This window comes from Acipenser ruthenus, chromosome 15 (assembly GCF_902713425.1).
Source record: "Acipenser ruthenus chromosome 15, fAciRut3.2 maternal haplotype, whole genome shotgun sequence".
NCBI lineage: Eukaryota > Metazoa > Chordata > Actinopteri > Acipenseriformes > Acipenseridae > Acipenser > Acipenser ruthenus.
The window spans coordinates 23,062,912-23,081,847 of NC_081203.1; the positions used below are offsets into that span (position 1 = coordinate 23,062,912).

The following is an 18,936-nucleotide window of genomic DNA, read 5'->3' on the forward strand; positions in this document are numbered from 1 at the left end:
TCACTCTGCACATACACTGGTTGATTTCCTCCATGAATTCGTCTCTTGGGCCAATTTTAGGGCCATTTTTTCCTTAATTGGTTTACTAGCAAGTGTTATCTCTATTCAAACCAAATTTTAAAAGGCAGATAACAAAAAGGAGGGGTATTACATTGCTGTTCACACAAACTGACTGTCAACCTTTCTAAACTCGCCCAAAATGTCACAATATCAAGAAAAATGTTAAATGAAATTGGATTTATTCAGATCTTCATTTGCACTTCAATCAGCACATAGATTTTATGATCCGTAAAGCCAATATTAAACATGAGGTGCATAACTAGGTCCTTCTGTCAGACTAAACATTGTAAGACGGCTATTAATCCTCCTATCTGTTTTGGTTCTTAGTGGAAACAAGTCTATTCAGCTCTTTCCATAATACGCTGTGAAACAAAATAGCCTGGGACTCTATTAGGGGGGTCAACTTCAGTACTGAAGACTAGTAATAGTCTTAGAAAGATAGGAGTTGCTGTACCTTCATTACTTGATAGCACCTCGGGTGGGGGAACTCCAGTAAGGCAGCTGAAGAAAAGGCCGGCACAGCGGAGGAATTGGGCCACCCCTCTCCTTACTCTGTCTGTCAGACACCAGCCTGGAACATCACCACTGAGCCTGCACAAACAAAATCAGGAGACATCATTTACAACGACTGTTATATACAGACGTGCTCAAATTTGTTGGTACCCTTACAGCTCATTGAAATAATGCTTCATTCCTCCTGAAAAGTGATGAAATTAAAAGCTATTTTATCATGTATACTTGCATGCCTTTGGTATGTCGTAGAATAAAGCAAAGAAGCTGTGAAAAGAGATGAATTATTGCTTATTCTACAAAGATATTCTAAAATGGCCTGGACACATTTGTTGGTACCCTTAGAAAAGATAATAAATAATTGGATTATAGTGATATTTCAAACTAATTAGTTTCTTTAATTAGTATCACACATGTCTCCAATCTTGTAATCAGTCATTTAGCCTATTTAAATGGAGAAAAGTAGTCACTGTGCTGTTTGGTATCATTGTGTGCACCACACTGAACATGGACCAGAGAAAGCAAAGGAGAGAGTTGTCTGAGGAGATCAGAAAGAAAATAATAGACAAGCATGGTAAAGGTAAAGGCTACAAGACTATCTCCAAGCAGCTTAATGTTACTGTGACAACAGTTGCAAATATTATTAAGAAGTTTAAGGTCCATGGAACTGTAGCCAGCCTCCATGGGCGCGGCCGCAAGAGGAAAATCGACCCCAGAGTGAACAGAAGGATAGTGCGAATGGTAGAAAAAGAACCAAGGATAACTGCCAAAGAGATACAAGCTGAACTCCAAGGTGAAGGTACGTCAGTTTCTGATCGCACCATCCGTCGCTTTTTGAACGAAAGTGGGCTCCATGGAAGAAGACCCAGGAGGACTCCACTTTTGACAGAAAAACATAAAAAAGCCAGACTGGAATTTGCTAAAATGCATATTGACAAGCCACAATCCTTCTGGGAGAATGTCCTTTGGACAGATGAGTCAAAACTGGAGCTTTTTGGCAAGTCACATCAGCTCTATGTTCACAGACGAAAAAATGAAGCTTTCAAAGAAAAGAACACCATACCTACAGTGAAACATGGAGGAGGCTTGGTTATGTTTTGGGGCTGCTTTGCTGCGCCTGGCACAGGGTGCCTTGAATCTGTGCAGGGCACAATGAAATCTCAAGACTATCTAGGTATTCTGGAGCGAAACGTACTGCCCAGTGTCAGAAAGCTCTGTCTCAGTCGCAGGTCATGGGTCCTCCAACAGGATAATGACCCAAAACACACAGCTAAAAGCACCCAAGAATGGATAAGAACAAAACATTGGACTATTCTGAAGTGGCCTTCTATGAGTCCTGATCTGAATCCTATCGAACATCTATGGAAAGAGCTGAAACTTGCAGTCTGGAGAAGGCACCCATCAAACCTGAGACAGCTGGAGCAGTTTGCTCAGGAAGAGTGGGCCAAACTACCTGTTAACAGGTGCAGAAGTCTCATTGAGAGCTACAGAAAACGTTTGATTGCAGTGATTGCCTCTAAAGGTTGTTCAACAAAATATTAGGTTAGCGGTCCCATCATTTTTGACCATGCTATTTTCATTTGTTTTATTATTTACAATATTATGTTGAATAAAAAATCAAAAGCAAAGTCTGATTTCTATTAAATATGGAATAAACAATGGTGGATACCAATTACTTTTGTCAGTTTCAAGTTATTTCAGAGAAAATTGTGCATTCTTCGTTTTTTGTGGAGGGGTACCAACAAATTTGAGCACGTCTGTACTTCTGTACTTACTGTAGTTTGCTTTTTATAGTTTTACATCCTAATATATTAACCCTTTGCAGTTCATTTATTAACTTTTTATTTGTTAATTTTATACGCGCTGTTTAAAAGTATTTTTTTTCACAGTCAAACGGGTTTAAATGGCCCTGCATATCAACAAAGCACTCACTAGGCATCTCCAGCCCCGCCCCACCCTTTCGTTTGCTATAGCGTTCACCTATGTAAGAAATAAATAATAATAATAATAATAGTCGTACATACCGATCGATCATCTCCGGATCACTCGTTTTATCACCAAACTCCTCAATAATGCGATCCAAGTCATTATTTTATTACTATAACATCTGAAAAAGCTCTGCAAATGTCCATGATAGTCTCTGTGCGCTTACGCACTCAGCCAGCTTGTTTACTATGAACGCCCCGTTATCTGATACCTGATACCATGTATGACTATTCATGAGATACGCCTTTCTTTTTTTTTTTTTTCGACTTGTCTTGGCTCCTGTCGCTCCCACTCGGCAATTGAATAGTTTTCTCTGCTTTTTCCGGAGAAAAAACGACTAAACACCCGTTTATTGCGTTGCTATAATGATGTCGGACCCAGTCCGACAAAGGACCTGTGAGGAATAATTGCAATGTCGGACCCAGTCCGACAATGGACCGCAAAGGGTTAAATCTACAATGCCACCCTGCCCAAATGAACCATCCTTTCTATTTACACTCACCCCTCTGTACACTGTACTAGGGTCTGGTACAGCTCTGTTGCTGATCTGTATTCCTCCCCCTCTTCTTCTCCCAGCATCCCTGGGGGATCTATAAATCATTAAAAAAAAACATAATAGAAAAATTACACACATGCATACAGCTGATACAGCTAAAATCCTAAAAAAAGCCTTGGTTTGAATCAGTTTAGCAAGTGACTCTACCAGCCAAGAACAAGGTGTAAAACTGAGGTTTCAAATGAACAGGAAAGACTAAGTCGGGCTAGAATGAAATGTATCATAAAGGAGGTATTTAGATTTTACCGAGCCTGATGGAGTGCTCAGGACTATATCAGCAACTCATTCGATTTTAAAACTTACCATCAGAAGACAGCAGGATCTGTACCACGTGTGCCATGGTGACCAGCTGGACGATGTAGAGGTGATTGTAGGCTGAGCTGATGGGAGAAGGCTGCAGGTCCACCGCCTCCTCCTGGTAGAGTGCTGGAATCGCAAGCACCAGGCCCACCTGAGACACATACACAAAAACAGTGTGCAAATGAGTTTGTGCCATTCCTCTTCAGATTTAAAAAAATAATTTAAAAAAGAGTAGTAGAGAGATAAAAGGGGCAGACAGTCACCTACAGCATACCTGGGTAAACTAATAGATTACATGACTAATAGATTTAATAGGATATATAAATTAGAGTGGAGAGGTAGAGAGATAAAGAATAGGCCTTAGATAGTAGACTGTGGAGTAGATGATAGAGACGACTATGGTTCAACAGAGCCACAATGCGTAGTAATAAGACCAGATAGTACACAGACTGCATGATGCATGGTTTGGATGGACAGCTGTGAGACAGCTAGTTACATGGATTCCCATGCAGGTAAAAATCTCACAATGGCTCTGGGATAGGAAGTATAACCAAAGATGCTTTTCAATACAGCGTGAATACAAGTGCTATCTTGTTAAATACTCCAAGGCTTATTTCTATCACTATCAGAAAGGTTGTGAATTATTTATTTAAATTTTAAATAACCAATTCAGATTTTACCAGACAGTAAAACTAGCATGTAAATCTCAAACCTGTTTTGATTCTTGGTATGAAAATGGAGTTAAAAAGTGTAGTAACAAAGGATTTGAAATACTGATACGCCACTATTGAGCATCCCTCTCTACCACTTTGGTTCAAAATGTTACACTGCAAGAGTATGCAATAATACACTCTACACACAACTTATTAACTAATAGAACAAAGAGTCCCCAAAAGCTTTATGCAAGAGAAGTGCTTTTGTTTTTTACCCATTCCAGTTTCCTAGGTTAGAAGAAACAGCATATATAGTAGTAGCCTGTGAAAAAGACTTAAAATAATAAATTAAATAATAATACTTGCCAAAAGATGAAACAGATCAATATCTAGGATTGAAGATGTCCCATCAACATGTAAATCAGGTATCAAACCTGGGGAGGGGGAAATTACACATGTTTAAACAGGGCTAATAAGCTATCCTATAAATCTTAAAGTTAAATAATCAGATTGCACATATCCACGCTGAAAAGCTTCATCGGGCGTGAACATAATTGATTGAACTTTAATGCACTGATTACTTCATTGGGACTTTTAAGATGAGATCATGTTTAATGTTGTATGCAGGACTGCTTCCAGCAGCTTAATTCTCTCAGAAAAAAGGTGACCGTCACCAGACTACAACATCGTTCTGTAAGTTACTGAGCCTGAGCCATCATAATACCACATGTCGTCCATTTAAGCCACTTAATTTAATTCTTGTATTAAGGCACAAATGTTTTTTCCCTATTAAAATCAACAGCATCCTATTCACATCAATGTAATTACAGAAAGGATACTAATCTTGATGAAAGGAACATCCCTATACAATTACTAAGCTAGACAAAATATTTGTCTACTTAACCTCACTTGTTACCATAAAAACATATACAATCCAAGTTTAATGGGAGAAATGAGGCAGGCGGGAATTTACATAATTAATCTATCCAGGGATCGTCACCCTTAAAAGCGTCCATCAGATAACACTGTAGTACAAAATTGAACCTTTCTAATATCATATTCATAAATATGCTTACTGCTGTGTATACCAAATACTCAGCAGTAGTGTTGCTGTTTCTGAATATTAAACTTTGTGCTTGAATTTAAATTGTACATAGTTGACTGGTTTAAAGCTCTGTGTGTACCATAAATAAAATACCTCATGTCAAGTGACTAGATACCTTGGAGATCTGATGTTAGTTTTATTTCTAAAGGAAACCTGGGCTCAAGACGGTCATTTTTTAAAAAACAAAAACTGCTTGAATGGCTAAACGGCAATACAGTACAGCACCTGAGAGTAGATGAGTGAAGTGCTTCTGAACTACAGCTTGTGAGGAGGTAAGTCTCTGAGCTGCAGCAAACTGCACCAGTGCCTTCAGTCCAGCATGCTGCAATTAAATAGGAAAGTAAAAATAAGAGTTATTCATTGGTACAGTTCTACAAGTGTTTCTTACATTTGACTAAAATGTCTTGGAAAACCTGAACACAATTAATGAATTATATACAACAGTGAAATCCCTTAATTACAGGCATCAAAAGGGAGCAAACTAGAGAATAGTTTCCAATTAAAGTTACTGACAGGAAATACTTTTAACAGTGAGCTGGTCTTTATATTGAGTAGGTCATCAGGAGTGAGTTTACATTATTATTATCCTCTGCACGTATGTATGTATGTATGTATGTATGAATGAATATTGTTTTTCTCCTGGAAATTGATAGTATCTGATTCTGGCAGTATATAAGGAGGCTATCTGTCGGTCCATCTGTATGTCAATTTCATTAACAGACATCTATAGAACAGCTTTTTCAATTGTGATGAAACTCAGATAAATACTTTCTTTAGAACAATTCAAATGAATGTATCAGACTCAGAGGGAACATGAATATGTTCGTCTGTCTGTATGCATTTTACATGCGTCTATGGTCAACTTTTTCATGATACTGACAGCACTAGTTTTGTATTTACAGCCTTGACAAGAAATGTTGATGACAGTTTACTGGACTAGAAAAGAAGCACAACCTACAGCCTTGCATATAAGAGTATTTCTTATAGGTCAAGAGTTCACATTACCTGTCTATTCTGCAGAGATCCAAATAGAGGTTTCCCCTCCTCTTCAAGCATATTTTCTGTTTAGGGGGTAAAAAAAAAAGTTATTTAGGCATTTTTTTATTCAAGGAAGGAATATTAAAATAAGGTAATATCTACTGGAAGATTAACAAAAAACATGGATGTCTCACCTATTGCCTGGATAGTGAAGGCACATGTGTTCCATGACATGAGTGGGACTCGGGGGTCTGTCTCGTTTGGATCGACCTTTAACCCCACCCTGTAGGCAGCTGTAGCACACACAACAAGCATCTCATTGATGCTCTCTGAGTATTGTGCTCTAAAGGAGAAAAGTTTGATCAAAGTCAATGACGAATCTATAACAATGCAGCAAGACTTGTATGATGACACACCGGTGATGTTCTGGTGAGGTGCCCAGAATGACACTGGATGTCAGTGTCTCAGACACCAGCTTCTCTGTTTAGCACCAATGAGCACTGAACTGCACTGACATAGGGATTCATTTAATCACTTCCACTGCCAGGAAGATCTGACCTGTACTTCCAGTTATTAAAACCTTTACAACTGTGGTTGACTGAAGATAAAAACAAGATACCCTGAAATGTTTGTGGCTATGGAAAGTTTTGTGTGCTGGCATTAGTTTAAGTGTTGGGCACTGCTAAGAGTTATACTTGTGTAGATTTGTTGGAGTATTTTAGATGCCAAGGTATATTAAAAAATTTCTAGACACCCTAATTTAAACTAACAGGAACACGATTAGAATTTTGTTACAGGTTCCAAAGCAACGGGTAGTTGCATGGAGTGGGTTACCTAGTCATGCTGTTGAGGCAGAATCACTTGGATCCTTTAAGACCCAACTTGACAAAGTATGGAGATCAATCAGCCAAAGTATGGAGATTAATTGCACTGAGGAAATCAAACTAGTGCTTTCCTCAGTGCAATTATAAAATCTGATCACCTTGATGAGAATTCATGAAACTTACTAACATTCCAATTGTCAGTATTTAATCAAAACTGGCTCCAGACAGACTGATGAAAAATGTCCAGGAAAACAGAATCCTTACCCACGTCCTACAATTGGTTACTTACGTTGCTTGGACTCCAAAACTCAGGATAGATCTAAAATCTGCAGGACTTTCCATAAAAAATTGATTTTCTGCCATTTCATGACTGTCGTCTACAAATTAAAAGAATTGAAACACAGTTATTGAACTAGGGTGTTTTTTTTATTGGATTTACTGTGCTTTTTAAATATAAAACACACTTTTTAAATGCATCAGGTATTAAATAAAATACTTAAATGGAGGTTACTGTCTAGAATTATGGAATCACTATATAAGAGCACACAGAAGAGAAGTTATAAAGGGTCAACACAAATTTCCAGCCAGTAACCTATTTCTACAATAAGTTTTATATTGATACTTACAGTATATTTATTATTTTAAAGGACGGTTTGTTCCTCCATTGTCTAGTCAGATACATTTAGAAACTTTTTCAAACCGTACAGGCACATCACAGTACGGTGTCAGTAGCAGAATTCGGAATTCTTATGGAATGGATTTTACATCACTTAGTGTAGTAGAGTTATTTTTCCAAGAGTGTGTTATATAACCAGAAGACATAATTCACACATACCAAAATCTTAAGTCTATAACTTTCACTACAAATACCCTGAATGTAAAAATATGAATACCTTAACAAGGATCAGCACAGAGCAAAGCTTGAAAGGGGACGTAGGTGATATTCACAGCTGTTCTACTCATTACTATCCAACAATAAACTGTTCTAACAGCAAGCAAAATGAAGGTGGCTGAAAGAAACACAATGTGTATTTTCTGTGTTGTATTCCCAGTTTTTAACCCTTTCAATGTAGGTTAGTCATCAGGGGTGCTCCACTCATTTTGGTGTAAACTGACCGTTGGCTTGTGATGTGGCCTTTAGCCCTTTTATCCTGGCCAAGACAATCTCCAGCCATCGGGGGAATGTCAGAAGCTGTCCCACTAACTCTGCATTATCGCTGTAAAAGGAAAACAAGAACGTGAACAAAAAGTACAGTACATCCCCGACCACAGCTGTAAATACCACGTGTATGTAAAGACCGGCAGATAATCACCTTATAATCACCAGATTCAGATGTCCTAACCATTATAACTGGATAAGCATTTTTCTAGATAAAATAAGATGCTAACATGTGACATGCATAGATAAGTTAAGGTTGGTCTGGAAGAGCCAGAGTTGCCCTTGCATTCTTGTTATAAGCCGGAACACAGTAAAACCTCTCTGTTTAAGTAGAATCTCTCCCCCCACTAGAACAATCATGTGTTTGCATGCACATCGCCAGAGTACCTACTAGTTGAGTTTGAGTGGCTGCAGGGGAATGAGAGGGATGACTGTGTTGCAAAGGGATTTGCAGAGGGGACACAGGTACTCTCCATTCTCCAGGTCAAAGATCAGCTCTGCATGAAGGCGGTTCCTGGTGGTGTTCTGAACTGCCTCAAAATACCTGGAAACAAGACAACACACGATTTAACATGGAGGAGACATACAGAGAGATAACATACCACTCTCCAATAGACACAGGTAGAATGTGAACCATATCTTAAAGCCAGTGCAGAAACAAGAAGTCTTTATAGGTTTCACAATTATTCCCTATCCGCCATCCAGCCATTTTTCATCCCAAACATGCTCGGCTGCAGTGAGCTACCAGGTATTGTAGTGGCCATGGAAGAAGTCTCGGTCATCAAGTGACATTCCATATCCACCAATCAAAACGTGTATAAAAACAATAAATAAAAAAACTAAACCTTTTCAAAATGTCTTTAAATATCTTCCTTTACGTAATTACCTTTTTAAAATGAATATTTACTGGTATAAAAGCACTTTCAGTTTTCTTTATATATAAGTAATACAATGTAATGTGAAATTGCAGAATACATATTAAATACAGAGCCCTTGGACTCAAGGTACACTAGTGTAGGAATTATGCCAAGTAGTACTGGTTTCTGTGGTCTCAGTACACAAGTATATGTAACCCTTCCATGCACATGTCCTCATATGATGCTGTAAAGACATTTAAACAGCTGTGTGCATGACAGGGTTATGTCTATAATGTAGAAAGAAGAATTAATGTGACAAATAAAAAGAGCATGGACCCATTATCAGAACATCTCAGTCTTAGAATGAACTAAAAAAGTTAATGTGTGAATAATTGATGACTTTCATGAGCAACCCTTATATCCAGTTATATCCATTGTCTGAAAGGTAAAAGTGTTTATTTTTAACAAGTTCATGTAGGACTTACTTTTGCCAGCAGGGGGCATGCATGACATGTCCACAGCTTCCTGTGTGTGTACCACAGGCCAGATCCGGGTGCATAAACAGAGGTTCGAAGGTTTCTAAAAAATATAAACACAAAAAACACGCAAAAAAAAAAAATTGGAATCCTTGTCATTTCAATGCAGAATGTAAAGATTTTGTTTTCTCAAAAGGTAACATTTTTAAAATTGAAACTTTTTGGTACTCAAAGATTCTGTACTGTTACCTTCAATTGTGTTGTTTACTTTAGGCTTCATTTGTGATCCTCATGTGTAACAGCCCTATAATATGCATTCACGTTTTTTCAAAATGCCCATACTGGGCATGAATGCAAGTCTACAATGGAAAAGAATAGTGCCAGAAACATTGCTCCATTTTAAATGATATCGCAAAAAGCACAGCATGTACTCACTCACCATGCAATAACTTTGAGGTCAATTTAGTAACTATTAAAATGATGGAACTAAATCCAGACCATATTAGGAGAAAATTGAAGTTGAGATTTGAATGTTGATTTTATCTTGTATTCCTTATTTAATATAAATATTCCAATGTGTGTTAACTATTATTGCTGCCAATATGTGGACTGAATAACTCAGTTAAATCAGTGTTATAAATCAACTATTCTTATGTAAACAGCTCTAGTATAATTTGTATACGTGTCCCTCACTCATTCTCATAAATATAAGAATTTAGCGTGTTTTTGTTTTCAATCTTCCACTCCTGACCTGTGTTGGGTAAAACTTTGCCCCTGCACTGGGTCAGTACAGCAGATCTCTGTACACAGGCAGTCAGAACCATGGCCGTGCTGTCTGCTCGGACCTCCTGTTCTTCCTGGCACAGGATGCAGGTCAGAGCTTCTCTCTCCACAACTCCAGAACCACGTTTCGGGCCCAGAGCCACTCTGGATTCTCCCAGGATCATTGCAGAGCTGCCAGGGACACAAAAACAAGTTTCCCATCATAAGGTTTTCTGTGGTACAGCGTGTCGAAGTGTGTTAAAACAAGCTGAATGCATTGTAAACAACAGAGCATGGTGAAAACTACTGTGCAAGAGTGGGTACAATATACAGCATGCTCCATTAGTCAGTTATCACAGGCAATATCATATTTTATGCCAATGTTCTCTGTTTTATTAACAGTTGACTATTTGCACCACATCAAAATGATCTGAAGTCATTCCTCTTTGCTTAAAGAAATATCACAAGAAACAAAAAAGAGACAACCAATATTATAAAATGATGTCTATGATGCTTGACTTACACCCTGTAGATGCCCAGGCTACACTGAGTTATCTTGAGGTGTAATACTTCACTGTACATTTTAGAAGCAGCATTCACTTCATACAATGGCAAAAGATAAAGTAAGGGACACTGCGAAACAACTGCACGGACTAAAAGACTGCTGAAATATCATAACCATTTGTTTCAATAAACTGCAATGGTTTAGTATACTCTTCCAAGACATAGGTCTTTGTTAGTTTCTCCTGGTGGATGACAGTCCTCTATGTTGGTCAGCACTACAGTCAGTTTCTGCAGGGCTCTCACCTGTCCTCAGGTACAAAAGGCTCTCCTGGCCCCTGGGCCTGGGGTGTGCTCTCATACAGCATCTTGTGAGACTCTATGAAGTTTTTTTGCATGGCAGACATCTGGGCCATGATTTTCTGTCGATGCCGCTTAGCAGCTTCTGCCTTCCTCTTCCTTTCTGCTTTCTCCTTGTCCTGAATGCTCTACAGCAAAGAAAAAAAAAAAAAACATGACAAATCAGTGTTTTACCCAAGGTTCTTTCTGAGAGCAACAGGGGCAGTGGTGTAAACCACACAGGCTGTGGAAAATTTCTTCTTTAATATAGGAAATTCTGGGATGTACTGTAAAGAGTTTTTCACATGTCTATTTCAATCCCCTGGATGTGGTATCTCGACTGCCTTTTTAAACTCTGAATAAAAACACATTTTATATATATATATATAAAAATTACCTCCCCTGGGTCGGTGGTTTCAATACTCATTGCTGCAGTTGGGCTTGATTTCTCCCGGAGACACTTCACTATTTCAAACATCTACAAAAGAAAAAGAATTGTAAACTTGGTTGCTTTTCTGCACATGAGAATCCGCCCCTAACCAATACGTCATCAGCAAGCGCATAAAAGCTCTGTCTGTTATTCTTTCATGTCACTTCTTTTTGTTTCGGCCTCCATCCTCCCCAGCCACCACCTTGCAGCGTGCCTCGTCCTGGGGGGGAGGTGGCTCATAGCCACTTTCTATATGCAGCACTGGGATGCATGTAACTGTTCCTGTATTTCCAGCCGTCGGGCACCCACGGACGAGGCCGGCTAAATTTATCTTTCACTCGGGCCCTGAGTCACCACCACAGTCATCGGGCCCTGAGCGCCCTTCACAGTTCATAAATCATCTTCAATTGCAATCATCATCATTCATTCATTGCCACACGGATTCTCTGTGTTGAAAGTATGTATGTATATATATATATATATATATATATATAAAAATTAAGAGACCACTGCAAAATTATCAGTTTCTCTGGTTTTACTATTTATAGGTATGTGTTTGGGTAAAATTAACATTTTTGTTTTATTCTATAAACTACTGACAACATTTCTCCCAAATTCCAAATAAAAATATTGTCATTTAGAGCATTTATTTGCAGAAAATGACAACTGGTCAAAATAACAAAAAAGATGCAGTGTTGTCAGACCTCGAATAATGCAAAGAAAATAAGTTCATATTCATTTTTAAACAACACAATACTAATGTTTTAACTTAGGAAGAGTTCAGAAATCAATATTTGGTGGAATAACCCTGATTTTCAAGCACAGCTTTCATGCGTCTTGGCATGCTCTCCACCAGTCTTTCACATTGATGTTGGGTGACTTTATGCCACTCCTGGCGCAAAAATTCAAGCAGCTCAGCTTTGTTTGATGGCTTGTGACCATCCATCTTCCTCTTGATCACATTCCAGTTTCTCGAAAATGTCTCAAAATAATTTTTGGAAAAATCTTTTGTAGCAAAAGTTTTGCTTTTGTGGATGAGGAAAAAAAAGTTACAAGAAATAGATGTCTACAATTATTTATTTCAGCAATCTTTTGGCAAAAATGCTAATTTCAATTTCAAGTATTCATACCCTTTGATGTTATGATATTATTGTCTACAAGGTGCTATAAATTTCAACATAACCAAATTGCAGAACCAAATTCTAGAAAAGTCAAGAAAATGCTGGATTGTAGGTGAACATTCTTAGGGAGTATAAAAGGGTTAGGCATAGGATGACTTCTGTCATTACCAATAAGTCAATATGGGAAAAAGTAAAGAGCTACCTGAAGACCTGATTTATTGTCAGAGCTGGAGAAGGATACAAAAGGTTTCCAAGCATCTGCGTATCCCAATTTCAACTATTGTTTCTATTATCAAGAAGTACAAGACTCGCGGTAGTGTCACAATGCTCCCTCGGTCTGGAAGAAAGAAGGTTCCAAGAAGCACCAAGAACAAATAGAAGAATTGTGAGGAAGGTTAGTAACAATCCGAGATTGACTGCCAGAGATATTCAAAGTGAATTGGCTGCAAGTGGGGCTGGGGTTTCCATTTCAACCAGAGGTCGAGTATTGGATGGTGAAGGTCTCAATGGTTACAGGCCAAGGAAAACGTCACAAGGACAATCGCTTAAAGTTTGCAAAACAGCATTTGAATGATGGATATGAGTTCGGTCAAAGGTTTTGTGGAGTGATGAAACAAAAATCGAGCTATTTGGTCACGCTGACAGTCGTTACATTTGGAGAAACTCTGGTGAGGCGTACAAAGAAAAGAACACCATACCTACTGTCAAGCATGGAGGTGGTAATATCCTCCTATGGGGCTGTTCTTCCTCTACTGGCACAGAAAATTTAGTTCCAATACATGATAAAATGGATTCCATAGCATACTAAAAGATATTGTCCAGTCACCTGAAACCCTCCACTACAAAACTTGGTTTAAAGCGCAACTGGACATTCCAACACGACAACAATCCAAAGCACACATCAAAATCTACTTCAGAATGGTTAAAGAAGAATAAAATCAAGGACATGGAATGGCCTAGTCAAAGTCCTGATCTAAATCCAATTGAGAATCTTTGGTATGAGTCGAAGAAGGCTGTGCACAAGATAAGTCCTTGGAATTTGAATGAACTAGAACAATTTTGCATTGAAAATTGGTCAAAAATCACTAAAGAATCATGCCAAAAGCTCATTGACAAATATCCTAATTGTTTAAAAGAGGTTATTATTGCTAAATGTGCCTCAACTAGCTATTAATTTCATTTTCCTTGTCAAGGTATGAATACTTTTGAATTAGCATTTTTGCAAAAAAAAAAAAAGCTGAAATAAATATTTCTTGTAACTTTTTCTCACCCACAAAAGCAAAACTTGCTACAAAAAGATTTTTCATATAATTTTGTTTTGAGAAATTTCTAGAAATTATAAATTTCCATTGGGGTATGTAAACTTTTGACTAGAACGTTTATAAACTATATAAACATAAAAAATACAATAAAAAATAAACACTGAATAAGGCCAATGGACATAAATAGGGTTAACGGGCAGCCAGTTAGAAAAAGAAAAGGGCTCTGGCTTCTACCTGCAACGTCCAGGTGATCATGTCCTTCTGCGCCTCCAAAGGAGGGACCAATTTCAGCTTCTCTAAGAAAGTCAGGAGAGACTTGCCGTGTTCAATTCCTAGAAACAAAACAAACAACTCTAATCTTGCACAAATTATACACTGCAAAGGTTTTCACACAAGATTGCTCTTTGAACATGAAAAATTATTTCCAAAGTGAATGAACTGGCACAAAAAAAAAACATACTTCTTGCTTTGAGGCTGAAGTCAAAGGCTACTTCTTCCCTGTTTGCCTCCAGCTGTTGCTTTTCCTCTAGCAACCCTTGACCAATCAGATGGAGCACCTGTTAAAGTGGGAGAAAACAAAATGGCTTCTTTCAATGAGATAAGATTCAGGCATCTTTCATGGGTACCACAATTCCAGATCTCAATCTAATTGAGCATGCTTGTAATGAACTTGTACAATGCATTCTCCACCACGATCCTTTGCCTCTCTCTTGATTGCATGAAATATCAATGATTGAATGGATGATCATCCCTCGAGACACCTTTGAAGGCATCTTGTGGGATCTATACCAAGTAATGTTAAGGCTGTGATTAGGAAAAATGGTGGCCCAACACGATGTTTAGGGAAGGGTCCAAATAAAGTGGCCAGGCAATGTATATTAAGTGCTCCAGAATAAACCAAATGGAATGAGAAGACAACATGTCAAATATAATAGCTAAATGTATTAACGCCTGCGATAGTAAAGATCTGTATTCTTCACACACCCATGTACGGTTTGATACATTTCATAAGTCATCAATATCACACTATGGGCAAGACTTTTTCATAATCAAACTTTGTGTATAACGATAGACCCCGATTCACCGAAAAAATCCTAACATACCATTTTAATGGAATGGCACTGAAGTTAGAGGGATGACCTTAGGGAGTTTGAAACTACATTTCTTGCATGTGCACATCTAGCAAAGCACCTCAAAGTTGTTTCATACCCTCTGAATCATGGCTTCAGTCCACAGCTTCCCTGAGGTTTCCACTGCTCTCCGCAGCACTGTTCGGAGCACATGGATCAAAACGTCACAGTTCAACACATTCACAATGTTCGCAAAGGCAGGAAGGAATTCGGGTGGGTCTGGAGGAGGTAGAGCTGGAGAAATAAATAAATAAATAAATAAATGAATACATAACAGGGAAAAAAGATAAGGGACACCACAAGCAGAAGTTCTTTCCTAACAGGCTACTAATTCCCTATGTAATTGAGTGTCACTAGTCTGAATATGAAAAATGTAAAAGGCTGGAAACATCTCCCTGTGATACAGTTGAATTGATTCCCCATGTATTTGCAAACTGTGAAACAATACATCTCTATGGTTAAATATTGAGATTTATCGGTAAGCACAGCTCCCTGCAGTCATGGATCCTGAATGTGACTTAATAAAATAGTCATCCTTAATGATCATTTTATCCAATTACATCCAACATAATAGGGAGCTTGAACTTGGAACAACTTTTTATTTCATACCTTTACCACTGTTCTCCAGCTTTCTTCTCTTCTTTTGTGCATCTTCTGCCTGGAATTGAATTTAAAAAAGCATATCAACCTCTATTCCAATTTAGACAAAGGAGGGAGACAACTGTGCATACTCAGTAAACCCCTACAGAGCCACAGCACGACAAAGGACACTAACCATGCGGCCAACAAGAGGCAAAACACTCCACCAGTGCATTCATTAAAGAGCAGCATAATGCTCTTGCTTGTAGCCTGGTTAGTTTCCTGGTTGCAAGACCATTAGAACATCCTTCCACACTCATAACTATATGACTGGCCCATAATTCCAGCAACTAGGAAAATCGAAGGCAAAGCATTATAAACGCTAAAAACAGTTCCTCAAAAATAAAATAAAGATTTGCATTTCAATGTAAGATTTACAATAAGAATGTATTGGCTTTTAGTTATTTTAAGGGAGTGTCGAGTAAGGGTTTAAAATACGATTTTCTATTCTTACCGGTAGTAGCATTAGCAATTTTAACACTGTAGTATGTAGTACTGAAGATCTTTTGGTTCTTTTCTTACCAATGGAGTAAAAGTGACCTATGATACCAGGAAGAGGCTGCGACTTTGAATCTATTGTGTTGCATTCAAAAATAAAAGTAACAATAACAAAATCAAAATCAGTCTCAGGGGTGATGTTAGTGCAGAAAATAGATACAAATATGGATTAAAATTCCTATAAGCTTCTTGTTCAGAATACTGTTCATTTTGGTGCAAGGATCCCTATAACAGCTACTTTAACTGGTTACTGACCATGCCCAGTATTATTAGAGGAAATTCTGCATACTGGCCTGTCTTTGTCAATTGATGATTTTAAAGTTACCTTGCTGTGCTGGGATTTGGAGTAGTGGTAGAAGAAAGGGTTAAACTCCTTTAAACATTCCTTCTTCAGTTCATATACACCATGCCCAGAGACACCAGGTTTCCTAGACAAGAAATAAAATTAATGATCACACCCTGAATGCATGGTCTGACAAACAGACAGGTACAAGATGAAAGGGAGCATTTATTTTGCTTTACATAGGAGGTATGCAGGGTGAATAAGAATATTAGTAAAGACTCTACAAGGAATGTTAATAGAATCTATATATTGTGTAACAAATATCTCAAAACAAAATAAGTTGATTTGCAATGGAAACTAAAAATCCTTACTTAAATGTTGCTACTTTCTGGATGACATTTTCCAGGCCAGTTTCATTGTTTTCCTGTTATGGGAAAGATAACAGTGCAACCTGCTATTATCTCCATGAGAACATAACACAGTGAGTACATTTTCATTTCATTTAAAAAGCCTTCTCAATTTTAAATTAGCCACGTAATTAAATATTACAATATAAAAATAAATTCAATTACTAAGCTTTTGTTCCACTGTTAAGTAGAGGATAGCAACCCTATTGAAGTTGTCATGGAAAAATAACTAAACCAGAATAAGTGCATAACAGATTATGGCAGACCATTCAGAATTAGCATTTTTTTCTATATTAAAGCTCAGTAGGGTGTGATATTCTATTTATAAAACAAATAAACTGTGTGGTTTCCTCTGAACCACACAACTTGAAATTGTGGTCCTTGCTAATAAAAAGGTTCAAAAGAAGTAGGGATAAAACACAAGGGTCTCACATTGTCAGGCAAGGCTTTGACCAGGCCACTGTGTGCCATGGACTCAATGCAGAGCAGATGGATTACTTCTCTCATTGTCACATCCTCCTTTGTCACATTGCTGATCCCAGGGATGTATCTTTCACCTACAACAGGGGGCAGTAAAGAGCAGAAGGTGATTCATCCATAGGTTTAAACACTCAATTGTAAATTCTGTTTTAACTGAGCCTTTGTCAGTATCATCATTGGTTTTGAAGTTAAATTTGCTCTAGATGCTGTTGATTCATGGAATTTAGGTTCTGAGTTGGTAATATTTTAGTACAACATCTCACAATGAGTACAAACAGGAGTAATATATATATATATATATATATATATATATATATATATATATATATATATTTTTTTTTTTTAATACATGAATTCAAAGACATGGACTTAAACAGATATTGGGCTTACCTAAAATAATGATTAGAAGATGGAGCATTTCCTCTGTCAACCGGTTTACCTGCTTGACAAGTTCCTACATGAGAAGGGAAAATGCACTTTAGGATGAAGAGAAATGCACTTCACATACCACTTTCTCACTCAAATACGCAGACCACATGATTATCTCGCCGTGTGGGTTGTATGTGTGTGTGTGTGAAGTCTGTCAGTAAAAAAGTAGCCCATTGAATGTTAAAAAATTAGCCTATACATATAAATTATTACCAAACATATGCTGAAGTTAGTAAAATGTAAATCACTTCACTTGGCTCTACTACTCACCTTATCTCTGCTGACAGTACTCCGGTTGAAAAACTCAAACAGCTCAAACCGCTGTAGAATTAGTATCATAAAATGGTTGGGGTCCATTTTAGAAGCAGCAATCTGTGGACAGTAATAAACACATTTAACTGTTGGCTACTTGTGGAGGAGCATGCTGTTGAATATGACCCCAAGTTTCATTTGCTTTATGCCACATACTTTTTCCCCCATTGCAAATCCCTGAACTGGTCAAGTCACTTTGGAATCCATTTAAATATAAAATATACCTGTAGCATAATGATGTCCTTATCGAACATTTCATCTCTGCACTTTACATCCTGGTAGTAGTACACCTGAAAGGCAAAGATTTAAAAGTTGTATATATGTACATTATTCTCACAAACTACTATTTGCAATGTATTTTATGACTGTTTATCAGTTCCCTTGTATCCTACCTGGCTAACAAGAGACAGTCCATTTCGCCGCCACATCTCAGCTGCTACTTGTGCTGCCAGCACCAAGCAGCGCAGTGGGTATTCCACCATGTAGGCAATGTCACAGCCCTGAAAATCAAACACATTGTTCATTATTTATTACATTAACAATCTCGGCAAACGTTTATATATTGTACAGCTAATTAGAAATTCCACATTTCCATTCACAATGTAGACTTCACACAAAAAAAAAAGACGGAATTTACTTGTAATTGGGTTTCTTCCAGTTTGGGGTAGACTACACACAAAAATGAAACCTTTCCGCTGTCGGGCTAGGAAACACATGGACAAACCGCACTCTTCTCCCAGGAGGTCTTTTATATCCGTGCGTCATGACACCAAACCCACCCGATAGTATAAAGGGAAATGACGCAGAAGGGTCAGATGTCCTGTATTTTATCTATACACCAAAACCCGCGGGTGAAGGTGGGTGGGAAGACAGGTTTGG

General features: G+C 37.9%; 1 protein-coding gene across 1 annotated transcript in view; it reads right to left on the reverse strand.

Moving 5' to 3' along the window:
* The window catches only part of LOC117963909 (E3 ubiquitin-protein ligase UBR1-like), a 44,937-nt gene that overhangs the window by 6,056 nt on the left and 19,945 nt on the right, over positions 1–18,936 (reverse strand). Inside the window, exons 17-41 of the mRNA XM_058987488.1 lie at positions 18,450–18,557; positions 18,282–18,347; positions 18,016–18,117; positions 17,707–17,770; positions 17,269–17,393; positions 16,801–16,853; positions 16,472–16,574; positions 15,619–15,667; positions 15,089–15,243; positions 14,340–14,436; positions 14,114–14,211; positions 11,464–11,544; positions 11,034–11,215; positions 10,216–10,418; positions 9,474–9,567; positions 8,523–8,675; positions 8,089–8,189; positions 7,262–7,349; positions 6,343–6,491; positions 6,176–6,231; positions 5,396–5,492; positions 4,432–4,499; positions 3,416–3,563; positions 3,059–3,146; positions 515–651 (exon numbers count right to left, since the gene is read on the reverse strand). Coding sequence (XP_058843471.1) covers positions 515–651; positions 3,059–3,146; positions 3,416–3,563; positions 4,432–4,499; positions 5,396–5,492; positions 6,176–6,231; positions 6,343–6,491; positions 7,262–7,349; positions 8,089–8,189; positions 8,523–8,675; positions 9,474–9,567; positions 10,216–10,418; positions 11,034–11,215; positions 11,464–11,544; positions 14,114–14,211; positions 14,340–14,436; positions 15,089–15,243; positions 15,619–15,667; positions 16,472–16,574; positions 16,801–16,853; positions 17,269–17,393; positions 17,707–17,770; positions 18,016–18,117; positions 18,282–18,347; positions 18,450–18,557 — 2,665 coding nt within the window. The remainder of the gene's footprint in view (positions 1–514; positions 652–3,058; positions 3,147–3,415; positions 3,564–4,431; positions 4,500–5,395; positions 5,493–6,175; positions 6,232–6,342; positions 6,492–7,261; positions 7,350–8,088; positions 8,190–8,522; positions 8,676–9,473; positions 9,568–10,215; positions 10,419–11,033; positions 11,216–11,463; positions 11,545–14,113; positions 14,212–14,339; positions 14,437–15,088; positions 15,244–15,618; positions 15,668–16,471; positions 16,575–16,800; positions 16,854–17,268; positions 17,394–17,706; positions 17,771–18,015; positions 18,118–18,281; positions 18,348–18,449; positions 18,558–18,936) is intronic.